The sequence below is a fragment of the Ahaetulla prasina genome, chromosome 5 (genome assembly GCF_028640845.1).
Source record: "Ahaetulla prasina isolate Xishuangbanna chromosome 5, ASM2864084v1, whole genome shotgun sequence".
NCBI lineage: Eukaryota > Metazoa > Chordata > Lepidosauria > Squamata > Colubridae > Ahaetulla > Ahaetulla prasina.
The window spans coordinates 93211592-93225449 of NC_080543.1; the positions used below are offsets into that span (position 1 = coordinate 93211592).

The 13858-nt window shown below is 35.2% G+C and overlaps 1 protein-coding gene across 4 annotated transcripts in view; it reads left to right on the top strand.

The window, feature by feature from the left end:
* CYFIP1 (cytoplasmic FMR1 interacting protein 1) overlaps positions 1-13858 on the top strand; it is a 61763-nt gene that overhangs the window by 17834 nt on the left and 30071 nt on the right. For all 4 annotated transcript variants that reach the window (XR_009155319.1, XM_058184931.1, XM_058184930.1 and 1 more), the window contains 10 exons: positions 452-553; positions 863-1044; positions 4967-5063; positions 5318-5446; positions 6272-6376; positions 6931-7022; positions 9159-9276; positions 10110-10232; positions 12789-12914; positions 13014-13180. Coding sequence is in view for 3 of the 4 variants with exons in the window: in XM_058184931.1 (XP_058040914.1) it covers positions 452-553; positions 863-1044; positions 4967-5063; positions 5318-5446; positions 6272-6376; positions 6931-7022; positions 9159-9276; positions 10110-10232; positions 12789-12914; positions 13014-13180 (1241 nt within the window). In the remaining variant the exon portion in view is untranslated. The remainder of the gene's footprint in view (positions 1-451; positions 554-862; positions 1045-4966; positions 5064-5317; positions 5447-6271; positions 6377-6930; positions 7023-9158; positions 9277-10109; positions 10233-12788; positions 12915-13013; positions 13181-13858) is intronic.

The window sequence follows — 13858 nt, forward strand, 5'->3', positions numbered from 1 at the left end:
TCCAAGGAAAGATTGAAGGCAAACAAGGCCCAGGCGGAAGAAGAACATCATGGCTTCAAAATCTTAGGGACTGGTTTGACAAAACTCAACAGCACTTTTTTGTGTGGCTGTTGATAAAAATAGGATTGCTAACATGATTGCCAATGTCCGATGATGGATATGGCACAAGAAGAATTAGAAGAAGAAGAAGAAGAATTAGTCAGTTTTTAAGTGTATATAAGATCCTTGGGACTCCAAGGAAAGAATATGCCCAATAAGTTTTTATTTATATAATCCATCAATCTTAAAAACCATCACTCAGGTAAAATATTTATGAAATAAAATATTTGTAAAAACTGTTATTACTAATAAAAAAGTATAAAAGGTTGTGTTTAAAAAGGAAACCATATTATATGGCAGAACATGATTTAAAATTGGAAATGTTATTTCTTTAACTTTTCTTCCTTCTCAGGTAAAATGTAATGAGCAGCCTAACAGAGTGGAAATTTATGAAAAAACTGTGGAAGTACTTGAACCAGAGGTCACCAAGCTGATGAATTTTATGTATTTTCAGGTAAATAGTTATTAATTACTAGCATAGATGATATCTTGTCCAACCCCTGCCCACCCTTTTTGATGCTCCTATTTTGGTATTGTCCCTGCCATTATCTTATCTGTTGAATAGAAGTTAGATGCTTTATATTGTTCTAAATAAAGACGTCTCACAAAGAGTAGGTGTTTGAATGTGCCTGGAAAAATCTGATTAATGTAATTTGTGTATATAGTCTGGTTCAATTGGCATCATGTTGTACCTGCAATTAAGAGGGAAATAGCTTGCCCTTTGTGCTGTTTTTTTAAAATATGGATTTATTTTTATGCACAGAGAAATGCCATTGAAAGATTCTGTGGAGAGGTGAAACGTTTGTGTCATGCAGAAAGGAGGAAGGACTTTGTATCTGAAGCTTATTTGATCACTCTTGGAAAATTTATCAACATGTTTGCTGTTTTAGATGAGCTGAAAAATATGAAATGCAGTGTGAAGAATGACCATTCAGCCTATAAGCGGTGAGAGGTTTTAAAAAAAGTAACAGAAGTACAATAATGAATATAATACTAAAAATAAGCAAATTAGTTTCATCCCAATATTAACCACCTACAAATTTTATAAACAGTCATTTTTTTCTACGCTTAGTATTCATTCCTGCTGACTTCTAATAAAATAAGTTCTTTTTGCAAGCAATTCTACTTTATTTATTAAATGTATATGGCCATCCATCTCAAATATCTGACTCTGGAAAGTTAGCATAAATAGAAAAAACCCCTATAAATTTAATAAAAACATAAATAAACAGCAGCTCAGCAAACAACCTACAATTAACTTCTCAGTTAATACAACCCAGAAACAGGCTCACCCATATAATCAGGGCTCCAGGTTCAATAGCAAAACAGGCCTTTAAAGTTTTGCAAAACACAAGCAAGGTCAGGGTGAGCCTAATTGTCATGTTTTCTATACCAGTTCATAAATTTAAATATTTCTAATGCTCTTATATGTTTTACAATGTCTACTTTGTTAATATTGGTAAAATGAATATATGTTGGAAATCTAAATATGTTTTCTAAATAGCACATGAACAACTAGAATTTCCCAGTAACTGGTAGCAGGTCTTTTACTAAATATTCCATAAGGCATCAATCTGGGCTAATGGATATGCTACCCAGAATCATCTTATACGGGAGATGGGCGGCATAAAAATTTAAATGAATGACTGTGTCAACTCGCGAAGCATTCCTGACCTGTTCTCAAGTTGCCATAGGCAGGGGAATGGGGAACTGAGCCTCGCAGCTGCAGTGAGGGAATTGCATTTCAGTAAAACAAAAGCACATTCCGGCCATCTTCCAAATGAATAGTTCATTTGACTAAAACATATAATTAAAATCTGCTTCAGATGCTTGCTATCTCTAACAATAATACAAATCATTGCAGTATATTTTATTTTATTAAACTGTGATACCAGCAAACCACAGTATATATTTAAAATGGACTCACTCTGCAGCATTTTCCCTTTAGGGGAAAAACACTATTTAGGATAAAAGTAGACTGGGACAGTTGGACCACAAGGTGGCAGTAGTTTGCTTTAGTCATATGCCATTTTTTTTTAATTTTGTCACAACAGTATACCCAAGCATCAACATAAAACAACAACACATCATATAAGCATAAGCAAAAGTATGCAATAACTATATTAATTTGATATAATGAAAGGAAACAATAGGACAGGAACTGTAGGCACTTTTGTGCTCTTGAAAAGATATACATAGAACTTTGATACAATTGTTTCATTTTATATACTTCAGCTGTGCAAAATAACTTCATAATTAGGTTTGAGCTGAAATATTAATAAAGCTAAACCTTTGTTAAAGACATGGCTCTAACAGATCTAATAAATTGTTACCTCCGAATCATATAGATAAATGTTCTGCTTTTTCTATCCCTTCACTTAGACTAAATACTGAGTACTGTAAATCTGTCGTGATGGCAGAAAGCTGGCACTTATGATTTGTAGGAAGGTTTGTGCCACAATACTGTACCCTTCAACAAAACCAGCCACTCAATTCATCATGTTCTCAGTTCACTAAAGATGATTTTTTTTCCTGCCGACACAAGAAGGGCATGTACAAGGTCTCATTTGGTATAGTAAAATGCACAATATTTATTGAATCCATTAGGACTTGCTTCTGAGTTTTACAAGCTACACAAAACCATCTCTTCTGAGATTACAGTTGCCAAAATTTGCCTGGCAGAAATGGGCCAGGTGATTGATTATGATGTTAATTATAATTATTAATTAATGGCTCATTAACCTTCCTTCCTTCCTTCCTTCCTTCTTTCTTTTCTTTTCTTTTCTTTTCTTTTCTTTTCTTTTCTTTTCTTTTCTTTTCTTTTCTTTAACAAATACATTATATGCAGGATTTCCTTGTAGGAATCCTACTCTCTTCTAGTATCTGTTGTTTGCTCTTGCATTCACAATCTGCTGTTACCTTTGTGGGTTGGGAAATGAAGAATACTGATGCTGGCAACTGAAAATGAAAAACTTCTGTTTTCACTTCTTATCTATTATTTTTACTACATATTAGATAATTTATTACATATTGCTTATTTATTACATATTAGATAGGAGTTTAAATTTCCATTCCTTTAAGAGTCATGGTAATGTCTTTGAAGCCTTAAATATATCAGGCTTATCTCATAGGAGTTTTTAATCTGTTGTTGAAAGCATATTTTACTATTCCTTTTCTTCTGTACTTGTACAACTTCATCATATAGGTAGTCCTCGACTTACGACCACAATTGAGCTCAAAATTTCTGTTGCTAAGTGAGACAGTTGTTAAATAAATTTTTCCCCATTTTACAACCTTTGCTGCCACAGATGTTAAATGACTTTCAGTTGTTAATTTAGTAACACAGTTGTTAAGTGAATCTGGCTTTCCATTGACTGTGCTTGTCAGAAGGTCACAAAAGATGATCACATGATCCCAGGACACTGCGACTGTATAAATCTGAGACAGTTGCCAAGCATCTAAATTTTGATCATGTGAACATGAGGATGTTGCAATGATTGTAAGTATGAAAAATGATCATAAGTCACTTTTTTCAATGATATTCTAACTTCAAATGGTCACTAAATGAACTGTTGTAAGTCAAGGACTACCTATAATAAAACAGTTCACATAATTTAAGAGTGACACCTTGCATTTTAGCCTGTTTTGGTTATATGTTTTTAAATCCACTTCTATTCTTACCTTAATAATGTGAGATACCGTATTTTTCAGAGTACAAGACACACTTTTTTCCCTCCTAAAAGAGGCTGAAAATTTGGGTGCATCTTTTTCTCCAAATGTAGCTTTTTTGAAGCTTTTTTTCAGCCCTAACAAGGCGCTAGGCTTCCCTGCTTTGCCTGCTCCCTCCAACTCTCAGCTGTGAAGTTTTTTTCCAGCCCTAACGAGGCGCTAGCGAATGAAGCGATCTCCGTGGTTTGCCTGCTTTTCTCATTGCTTCTCTCTCCAAAGATCAGTTGTGCTTTAGAAGCTGTTTTTTTATCCCCAAGCAGGGGATAAAAACCAGCAAACTAATGTGTTGAAGATGACCAAACTAAGGATACTAGCCAGAAGAATACCTGGTAGGCAGATTCCCCCCCCCCCCCGTTTTCCTCCCCAAAAACTAAGCTGTGTCTTTTACTCCAAAAAATGTGGTATCTAAATAGGGACTTAACATGAAGAAGCAGCAACTAAGAAAGGAAGACTATTGATTTCGGGCAACATGGCTATTCTTTGTTTAGCTAGTTAGCAGAGGAGAGACCCAAAATTAGAACATTTTCTTGGCAATGATTTTTAAGGACTAATATACTAATTCCAGTGACTTTCTTAGATGAAGTGTTTTCAGTGTCTACTTCTCGCATTAGCAACTACCAAGGAAGAAGGTTCACCTTTTCAGTGAAAAGAAAAGCATTTCTGCTTGCATTATGCATATCAAGTGTATACAGATTTGGTTGCTGAATTGAATACTAGTTTTTATTAAATGCCTTTAATTTTTTTTACTGCGATTAAAGTTATAATATTTTATAATGTAATAAACTAGTAGTACCATGGTACCATATACTGAACCTGAGCAGATGGTAACCTTGGTTGATTTAAAAAATGTTGTATATGGCAAGACATAGAATTTAGATGGAAATCCTAGAAAATCTCAGGACTGTAGGTTAGGAAGATAAGAGAATACATAGTCACAGGTACTGTAGCTACTATGAATCTTTCCTTTTTACTGATTTATTAAAGATATAGCCTCTATTTCTTAATTTATATAACTGATTGTGAAATAACATTAACTTATAGATATAAACAGTTTGGTGAAGAATCCGGAAAATCATAAAATGGTATAGTTAGAATTATTTTTGTAGATTTAACTAATTTTCCCTTTTTTCCTTGAAAGGGCTGCCCAATTTTTGCGTAAAATGGCTGATCCTCAATCTATCCAAGAATCTCAGAATCTTTCCATGTTTCTTGCCAATCACAACAAGATTACTCAAGTATGTTTTACATTTAACACTAACATTACATAAATTAACTGTTAATCTATTCTGTGAATTTACATTATTACATTATTCAAGTTTACATTACATTTACAAAATTCAATTTTTGCTGTGTAATTAATAAAAATATAGCTACTTCTAAGTATACCTGGTTTTATTTTAATAATAGTAAATTGTATTCATTGATTCTTTTTACATTGTTTTAGTATGATTTAAGACAATGTTAAATCACATGTTTTGCTTTATTCTAGTCTTTACAGCAACAACTGGAAGTAATTCCTGGTTATGAGGAACTACTAGCTGATATTGTGAATCTATGTGTAGATTATTATGAAAACAAAATGTACCTAACACCTAATGAGAAACATATGCTTCTAAAAGTAAGTTATATTGCTGGAAATTGTATAAAAACAGGGTGAGAGGTGAGGTGCTAGCAGAGTTCACTTGAAATACTAATACATCAAAATAATTATTCTTCTTAAATATTTACTCCTTTTTTATTGTCTTCCCCATAAAAAGACAAACCTTTCTCTCTTCCTTTCCCTCTCCCCTCTCCCCTCCATTATCCTCCCCTCTCCTCCAATGAAAAGACCAGAATGGAATGAATACATCAATGCAATTTGGTCATTGCTAGTAAAAGAGTTGCAGAAGTAAATATTTTGGATTCAGTGGTTAGTGGAACAAATTGATCCAGCATTTATTAGTTGCATTGATTTTTAGCAAAATGAACATAATAATTTTTGAAAATACCAGTGCATTTAATTCTCAATCGTGGTAGTAGTCTTTAAAATTGAACAAGTAGAGACTATATAAAGAAGCTAACACAGAAGTTTCTAAAGCATATATCACCCAGTAATTGCATATTATAGAAGGCTAACATTAGTTAGCATGTTTTATTGATCCCAGTGCATATTGTTTACCAGAGAACAATAACTCTCTTTTTTAGCATTTTTGTTAAATATGAAAGAAATTCAGCTACCTACTTTTATTGTTTCTGATGTAATCATTTTTTCCTCTTTTTTCTGATCTTTTTTACACCATATCTCTTTGATTGTAAACTCCCATGTAACAATTGTCCTGTTATTGATTCTTGTAAACTCTTCTTAGAGCTGCTTAGAGTTGTTGAACAGCAAGGTAAAATGCTTCAGATAAATAGACTTGCATTTTTGATCTGCAAACAATGTTCCTATGTTCTTTTTTTATAGGTGATGGGTTTTGGTTTATACCTGATGGATGGCAGTGTCAGTAACATCTATAAATTAGATGCAAAAAAGAGGATAAATCTCACAAAGATTGACAAGTTTTTTAAGGTTCGTGAAGAATTGTTAACATGACTAGAAATGTATTTTTATGAACATCTTTGTTTCTTATGCAACAGACTGAATCCTTGGCAACAAAATAACAGGCTTATAATTTTGTACTGTACAAAAATAATCAGCACAATACTTTTAAGATACCTGAGTGGTTACACATTGGCAGCTTACCAAGCTCTGATTATATACCCACCTGTTCTGCTTGAAAAGTATAATAATTCAGGCATAGAACCTGTTCAGGAGGCATTCTGCCCTGTGGATGTTTTTGCCCGAGTTTCTAATTAGAATAGTTGAGTGGTGTTGATATACTGGGTATTGTTTACTGGCATCACTATTTATGATGTTTTGGAAAATATATTTATTATATCAAAAGTACATTGTATTGTATTTAATTTTGAGCACGTTGTTTTAAATGACAATCTTACTTGGATCCATGATTTTATGATTGCTTTGTTATAATTGCATATATTTTAATGGTAAATAGGCAGCATATTTGAAAAATATGAGAGCATGAAATATGTGTAAGATTCACATTTTTCCCCCTTATATAGCAGCTGCAAGTAGTTCCACTGTTTGGTGACATGCAGATTGAACTGGCAAGATACATTAAGACTAGCGCTCATTACGAGGAGAATAAATCTAGGTAAGAGTGAAAAATATCCAGCTATCTTTGTTGAGCATGCTGTAGAATTGCTTTATATTATTATCAGCATTATTATATCTCACTTAAAATCATGATATAGGGTAATATATGTTATCTTGATAGGAACAGCTAAAGACATTAGATCAGGGGTGTCAAACTTAATTTCATTGAGGGCTGCATCAGGGGTGTGGTTGATCTTGGGGGGGCCAGGTGGATGTAGCTGACTGGGTGGGCATGGCCAGCTTGATGCCACTCCCCAAACTGCTGGCATGTTTCCTCTTCGCATGGGGTATACTGGGCCGAAGCTATGCCGGCCCGATCTTTCCTCTTCACATTGGGTAGACCAGGATGGCCCCACAGGCCGGATTCAACCACATTGCAGGTCAGATTCGGCCCACGGGCCTTGAGTTTGACACCCCTGAGTTAGATTATTCATCATAAACATCCATCAGTGTTGTTATGGATGGATGGGTAAGGAAGGATGGAAATTGCGGTTTGGAAGATCATAGGTTCCTGAAGCCTATTCTGAGGGATACGCAAGAATTTTAATCATAAAAAATGTGCTAGGACTTCTATTTTATTTTTTATTCATTAACGGTACTTGCATATTTGACATAAGCTTAATTGTCAATCTGAACTCTTTCTTTGACTTAAATATAGACTTTATATTTTGAAGTTTGGATAGTTACTAAATCGGATAGTACTAAGTCTGCAAGGATAAGTGTATGTGTAGTGTGTTTTTAATGGGGAAAGTGCACCATTCTTTTCATTAATATTTATAACATTCCAGCACTAAGAAATTCCACTGTTGCTGATGTCTATTGTAGACATCCAGTGATTTTATTTTCTCCTACTGCCATTTTGCAGTATATTATCAAAATCTTATATTTAATTTCTCCTAAATATTAAGCAAACTTTGGAAAGTACAACATCCACTGTGCCAATTTATTCTTTCTATGCCAATATATGTTAGAGCCAAATTGAAGATTATATGGATCACATTATCTCTCTTACCTAGTAGATCTAGTGGAATGACCATTTTTCAAGTATTTTTTTTTAATTTGCATTTATATCCCGCCCTTCTCCGAAGACTCAGGGCGGCTTACACTATGTCAGCAATAGTCTTCATCCTATTTGTATATTTATATACAAAGTCAACTTATTGCCCCCAACAATCTGGGTTTGCTTGTTATAAGGTCATTTTACCTACCTTATAAAGGATGGAAGGCTGAGACAACCTTGGGCCTGGTGGGACTAGAACCTGCAGTAATTGCAGGCAGCTGTGTTAATAACAGACCGTCTTACCAGTCTGAGCCATAGAGGCCCCTATGCCAATATATGTTAGGGCCAAATTGAAGATTATATGGATCACATTATCTCTCTTATCTAGTAAATCTAGTGGAATGACCATTTTTCAAGTATTTATCCTTAATTCTATTACAATTTATAATAATTGAGAAATGTATATTGTGGTTTACATCCACATTTTCCTTTTATGATGGCTTATATTCGCATGCTGTAGCAGTTGCCAAAGATTCCAGTTCAGCAAGAATTTAGTGGAACAAAATTAAGGAAAAGAAGCTGGATGACTTGTTTTATCCAATCTCTACCATTGTGCTGGCCTTATTAAAACATTGTTTCCCTCAGGGTCCTTATCATCCCAGCAATAGTTAGCACCATGTAAGGGTGTCCTTAAAGAACTTTGATTGGTGCAAAATATAGCACCAATTCCTATAAGGACAATAATAGTTACTGCTATTTTCCGATCTCATTTTGGAGTTTTGGTTTTAATCTTTAAAGATTTCAATGTGGCTGAGGGAGTAGATGTGCTTGAACATGAAGTTCTTCAGCAATCTGTTTTAAGTTGCTCCTATTTACAGGAGCTTGGTTTTTTTACACATTCCTAAAAAATTGAGTGTGATTAAGTTGCATCTTGTTTTAAATTCTATTACTGGTAATTGTTAGGATTGGCTATGTTATTTTATGTTTTAAATTATATTATTTTTAAATGGGGGGTTCTTGTACCTTATTTAGTTCCTGCAAAAGTAGTTTCAAAATGTTTTGAAATAATTATTAATTGGAAGTTTCCTCCTTCTCATTAGTGTGATCATTTCATATTTTGTTTTTCTCTTGCAGATGGACATGTACCTCTTCTGGCAGTAGTCCCCAATACAACATCTGTGAGCAAATGATCCAGATAAGAGATGATCACATGCGTTTTATTTCAGAACTGGCTCGTTATAGCAATAATGAGGTATGTGGATTAGTGGGGAGCACATTTTAAGCAGAGGTAATTTTACATTATGACCAATTATTTTGCCTGCTTCACTCAAGAAACTTGAGAGACTTTAGTATATCATTGTTCCTTATTCAGAGCATTTAAACTTATTCCTATTCTATGTCAATAGAAGGTTTACTCTGGGTATGAAGTACAATTCTGTTTATGAATTCAGCTTTCTGAATTCCTGTTTATAATACTTCTTTTTGATGATGGCTTTTTCTTAAAATCTAGGCAGAAATTTGTTAATTGCATAAACATGATGTCAATTGATAAAGAGTTTTGAGGATTGTTGGAGTCAGTTCCCAAATGATTTTTGGCATTTCCCTTGGGTGCTGAAATGTAACTGAAACCACCAGCAAAAGATTTTTGAACCTGGTTTTCTGACTATACTCCCTATTCTACCCCACCCTTTTACCAACTCATAAGGATACTAGATCAAAATAACCTTGTATGAAGAAGTAATGATATAAATGCATTCTAAATATAAATTAATTTATTCTCCTGTACCATGTTGACATTCATGTTCTTTACATGAAGAAACCTTGCAAGAATATACACCGCTATGCAACACTTTCACTTAATTTCCAAATGGCTTATCTAACTAGACCAGATCTTTTAGATGGTGGACATTACTTTTGTAAAGCCACATATTTTGAGAGTATCAAATGAATAGAGATAATATTGGATCATCACAAATTTTCACTTAAATTTGAATAAAAATGATTCTTCGTATATGTTGGTTCTTTGCATTTAAACCTGGCTTTCATTTTATGTAAAATCATTTAACAGTCATGCATCCCTTGTAGGTGGTGACTGGATCAGGACGTCAAGAAGCTCAGAAAACAGATGCTGAGTATCGGAAACTTTTTGATCTTTCTCTTCAGGGTCTCCAACTTCTATCACAGTGGAGTGCACATGTTATGGAAGTGGTATGTGGAAAAATAGATAGGAAGTTTTAAAGGCGAAATTAAGGAAAAATATATAATTGTAATCTTAGATTACATTTTAGTAATAAAATCTTGTTGCTTGTTTTCCAGACCAACGTAAATGAATTAAGAATCACAACATGGATAGTCATATCTTCAGCAGATCTAAAGTTATCATAGCTATTGTGGCCAAATATCACATTTGTTGAATTGTGAAGCAATTTTTTCACCAGTTAACTCAACATGGTTTGAGGGATCCAAGTTTCTCTTCATCATAATTACATGCGAACGGGTCTGGGATTGTTTGTCTCATACCCTTGGCCACCCCTTGTTCTCTGCCGGCGTTCCTCCCTCTGGCAATTCTCTGCTGGCTATTCTCCTCAGCTGACACGCCTCCACCATGGATTCACCATGGGCAATGGGCCATGGCCACTCTGTCCCATGCACTTCGGAGCGGCCAATATGCAGAAGGAGGGTTAATAGAAATCTAGCAAAAGGAGAGAGGTGTACAAGAGTTTGCCAAAATGCCTCCCTCTCTCCCCTCCTCTCTCTCTTCCCCCCCCACCTCCTCTCTCCTCCCCGCTTTGGAGTACGGATAAAGAGTTGCCCTAAAGCGTGGAATTCTGCAATTCAATTCCTGATGATAAATCCTGGTGATTCCTCATCAGGATTCTGAATATGATGATGATGATAGGGGTGGAAGGATGGAATTCTTTAGAGTTAATAGAAATCCAGCAAAAGGAGAGAGGTGTACAAGAACTTGCCAAAATGCCTTCTTCCCTCCTCCCTTCTCTCTCTCCCCCCCTCGCCTCCTCCTTCCCCCCCTCCTTTGGAGGGGGGGAGGGAGGAAGACATTTTGCCTCTCTCCTTTTGCTGGATTTCTACTAACTCTAAATAATTCCGTACTTCCACCCCCTCTCCTTGATTTGTTGGGTGCTAAGTGTTCCGGGCGTCGAAAAACCCAGGACGAACCATCCTTCTGCATATCGGCCACTCCGAAGAGCGTGGGACGGAGTGGCCTTGGCCCTTTGCCCACGGCGAATTGGTGAAGGTATGCCAGCCGAAGAGAATAGCCAGCAGAGAATCGCCGGAAGGAGGAACAGCTGCGGAGAATTAGGGACGGCCAAACATATGAGACACAGTCCCATTCCGCATGAGAACATAGCACAAGTAGTAGTTGTGTTGTGCCCATCCACAACACAACTGATGACAAATATGGGCCTGGCCTGGAAATCTGCAAGGTTATTCTATTGTATGGGCCCTTTGCTAGAAGGAATAATTGTTAGTTATTCCTTCTAGCAGAGGGCCTATACAGTAGAATAACCTTGCAAATTTCCAGGCCAGGCCCACATATTTGACCAATCACCTTCATTGTTATTGTAGATCTTTGAATACACATGTAAATAGTCTTGTACTATGATACAGTCCCGTCTCAAAGGCAGTATTTCAGAGCCACACCTTCTGTGTCAGCAATGGACATCTGCAGGTTACAAAAAAAAAAAAAGCCAGTCTGGTTTGGTAGCCCAAGATCCAGCTCTGCTAATTAAGTGGCAAAATGGTAGATTTCTTTGTAGGATAACTGCTTTAGTCAGTGTTTAATTTCTTGTACAATTTAAAATAGATGTTAGGCTTCTGATGACTATTTTGTGTAAAATAACCCTTCTTTCCCATTCATAATAATTTAGATACAGACAACAAATTTGTGACTGGTTATGTCAGGGACTCACTTTGACACCAGCCATGCCCTTTTAACCCTTGGAGCCCACCCCCCAATATTTTTTTTTAACTGAAACTATAGCACTTATCTCAAAATGTTATCTGCCGTATGTGTAATATGGGCACTTTATGTAATGTATAGCCTGTCATTTATAACATAGACAGGCTGTTCTGGAGGACATCCATGAATAAATATTGTTTATAATATATCTGTTAACAGAAGTTACTCTGATAGTCTTGCAAAGTTGGGATTTCTCAAACGGAACAAGAGGTAAAGACAAAATGTTCACATAGAACTTCATATCTTAACTCTCGGAAAGGGTATTAAACTCTGTGATATCCATCAGTATAATTTATTTCACTTACAGTTCACAACAAATTATAGGAGTTTTTTTCTTAATGATTGGAGTTATTTTGAATGATTTTATAGCATTGGTAATATATAAGCAAATTAATAACTGCCTTCTGAAATGTACCATGACAGAAATAGGAATATTATTTTGCTTTATTATGTTTGATTCTAGAATCATGTGTAATGATGTTACATTTTAAAGTATCAGATTGGATTTAAATACTTGCAACTAGTCTTATGCTGCAATTAGTTGCCTAGATTGAGATGGATATTTCTTTTAGACTGAAAGATATATCAAGCCAGTTCAGTAGAGCCTGGATAAACGTAGCACTGCATATATAGAAGGGTTATTCTTTTAAGTAGAATATGCGGAATGCAATCCCACGTCAGCTGCTAGTTAAGAGGTACAAATTTCTATATATTAAGATTCAATAGTGAATGCTTTATTTTGCTCAGTTCTGTGTCATTCTCATTTTCTTTGTTGATTGCAGTATTCATGGAAGTTAGTACACCCGACTGACAAATATTCTAACAAAGATTGCCCTGACAATGCTGAGGAGTATGAAAGAGCAACTCGCTATAATTATACAAGTGAAGAAAAATTTGCTCTTGTAGAGGTAGGAGAGTGCAGATGAGTTCTGCAAAATCTACTGCTTGTCCTCCTATAAATTTGCCTCATTAGACAAAACTAACATTCCCCCCTCTCCCCCATGCAGGTCATTGCAATGATTAAAGGATTACAGGTGTTGATGGGGAGGATGGAAAGTGTCTTCAATCATGCCATTCGTCATACAATCTATGCTGCTCTCCAAGACTTTGCCCAAATCACACTTAGAGAACCATTAAGACAAGCAATCAAAAAGAAGAAGAACGTCATCCAAAGGTAGTGACTGACACTATCTCATGCCATTATATTTTTCTTTCAAGCATTTATCTGTGTGAATGTTCAGGAATATTTTTATTATTATTATCTACACAACAATATGAAATCATAGTTTCCAGTTCTTCAGCTGGTGTTGGCCTTCATACACATTGAGATCTTCCCAGGAACCTAGAATGTTATAGTGTATTTGTGTAGTATATGTGTGGATCTAAGCAGTGTGGCCTTTTGCAATTCACAGGACCAGTTAGCAATATTGGATGCCGATATACTATAGGTGTAGTCTTCGATTTATGACCACAATCAGCCCAAAATTTCTGTTGTTAAATGAGACATTTGTTAAGTGAATTTTGCCCCATTTTACAACCTTTATTGCTACAATTGTGAAATGAATCACTTATTTATTTATTTATTTATTATTTACATTTCTATACCGCCCTTCTCCGAAGACTCAGGGCGGTTTACAGCCAAGTTAAAAAGACATATACAAAAATTAAAACACAATATTTGAAATTTAAAAATCTGAATCCATAGGCCGAATATTAAAATAACAAGTAATAAAACCACCCATTAAAAATTACTTTACTTGGTAAGTTAGTAACCCAGCTGTTAAATGAATCTGTCTTTCCAGTTGACTATGCTGGTCAGAAGGTCACAAAATATGATCACATGACCTTGGAA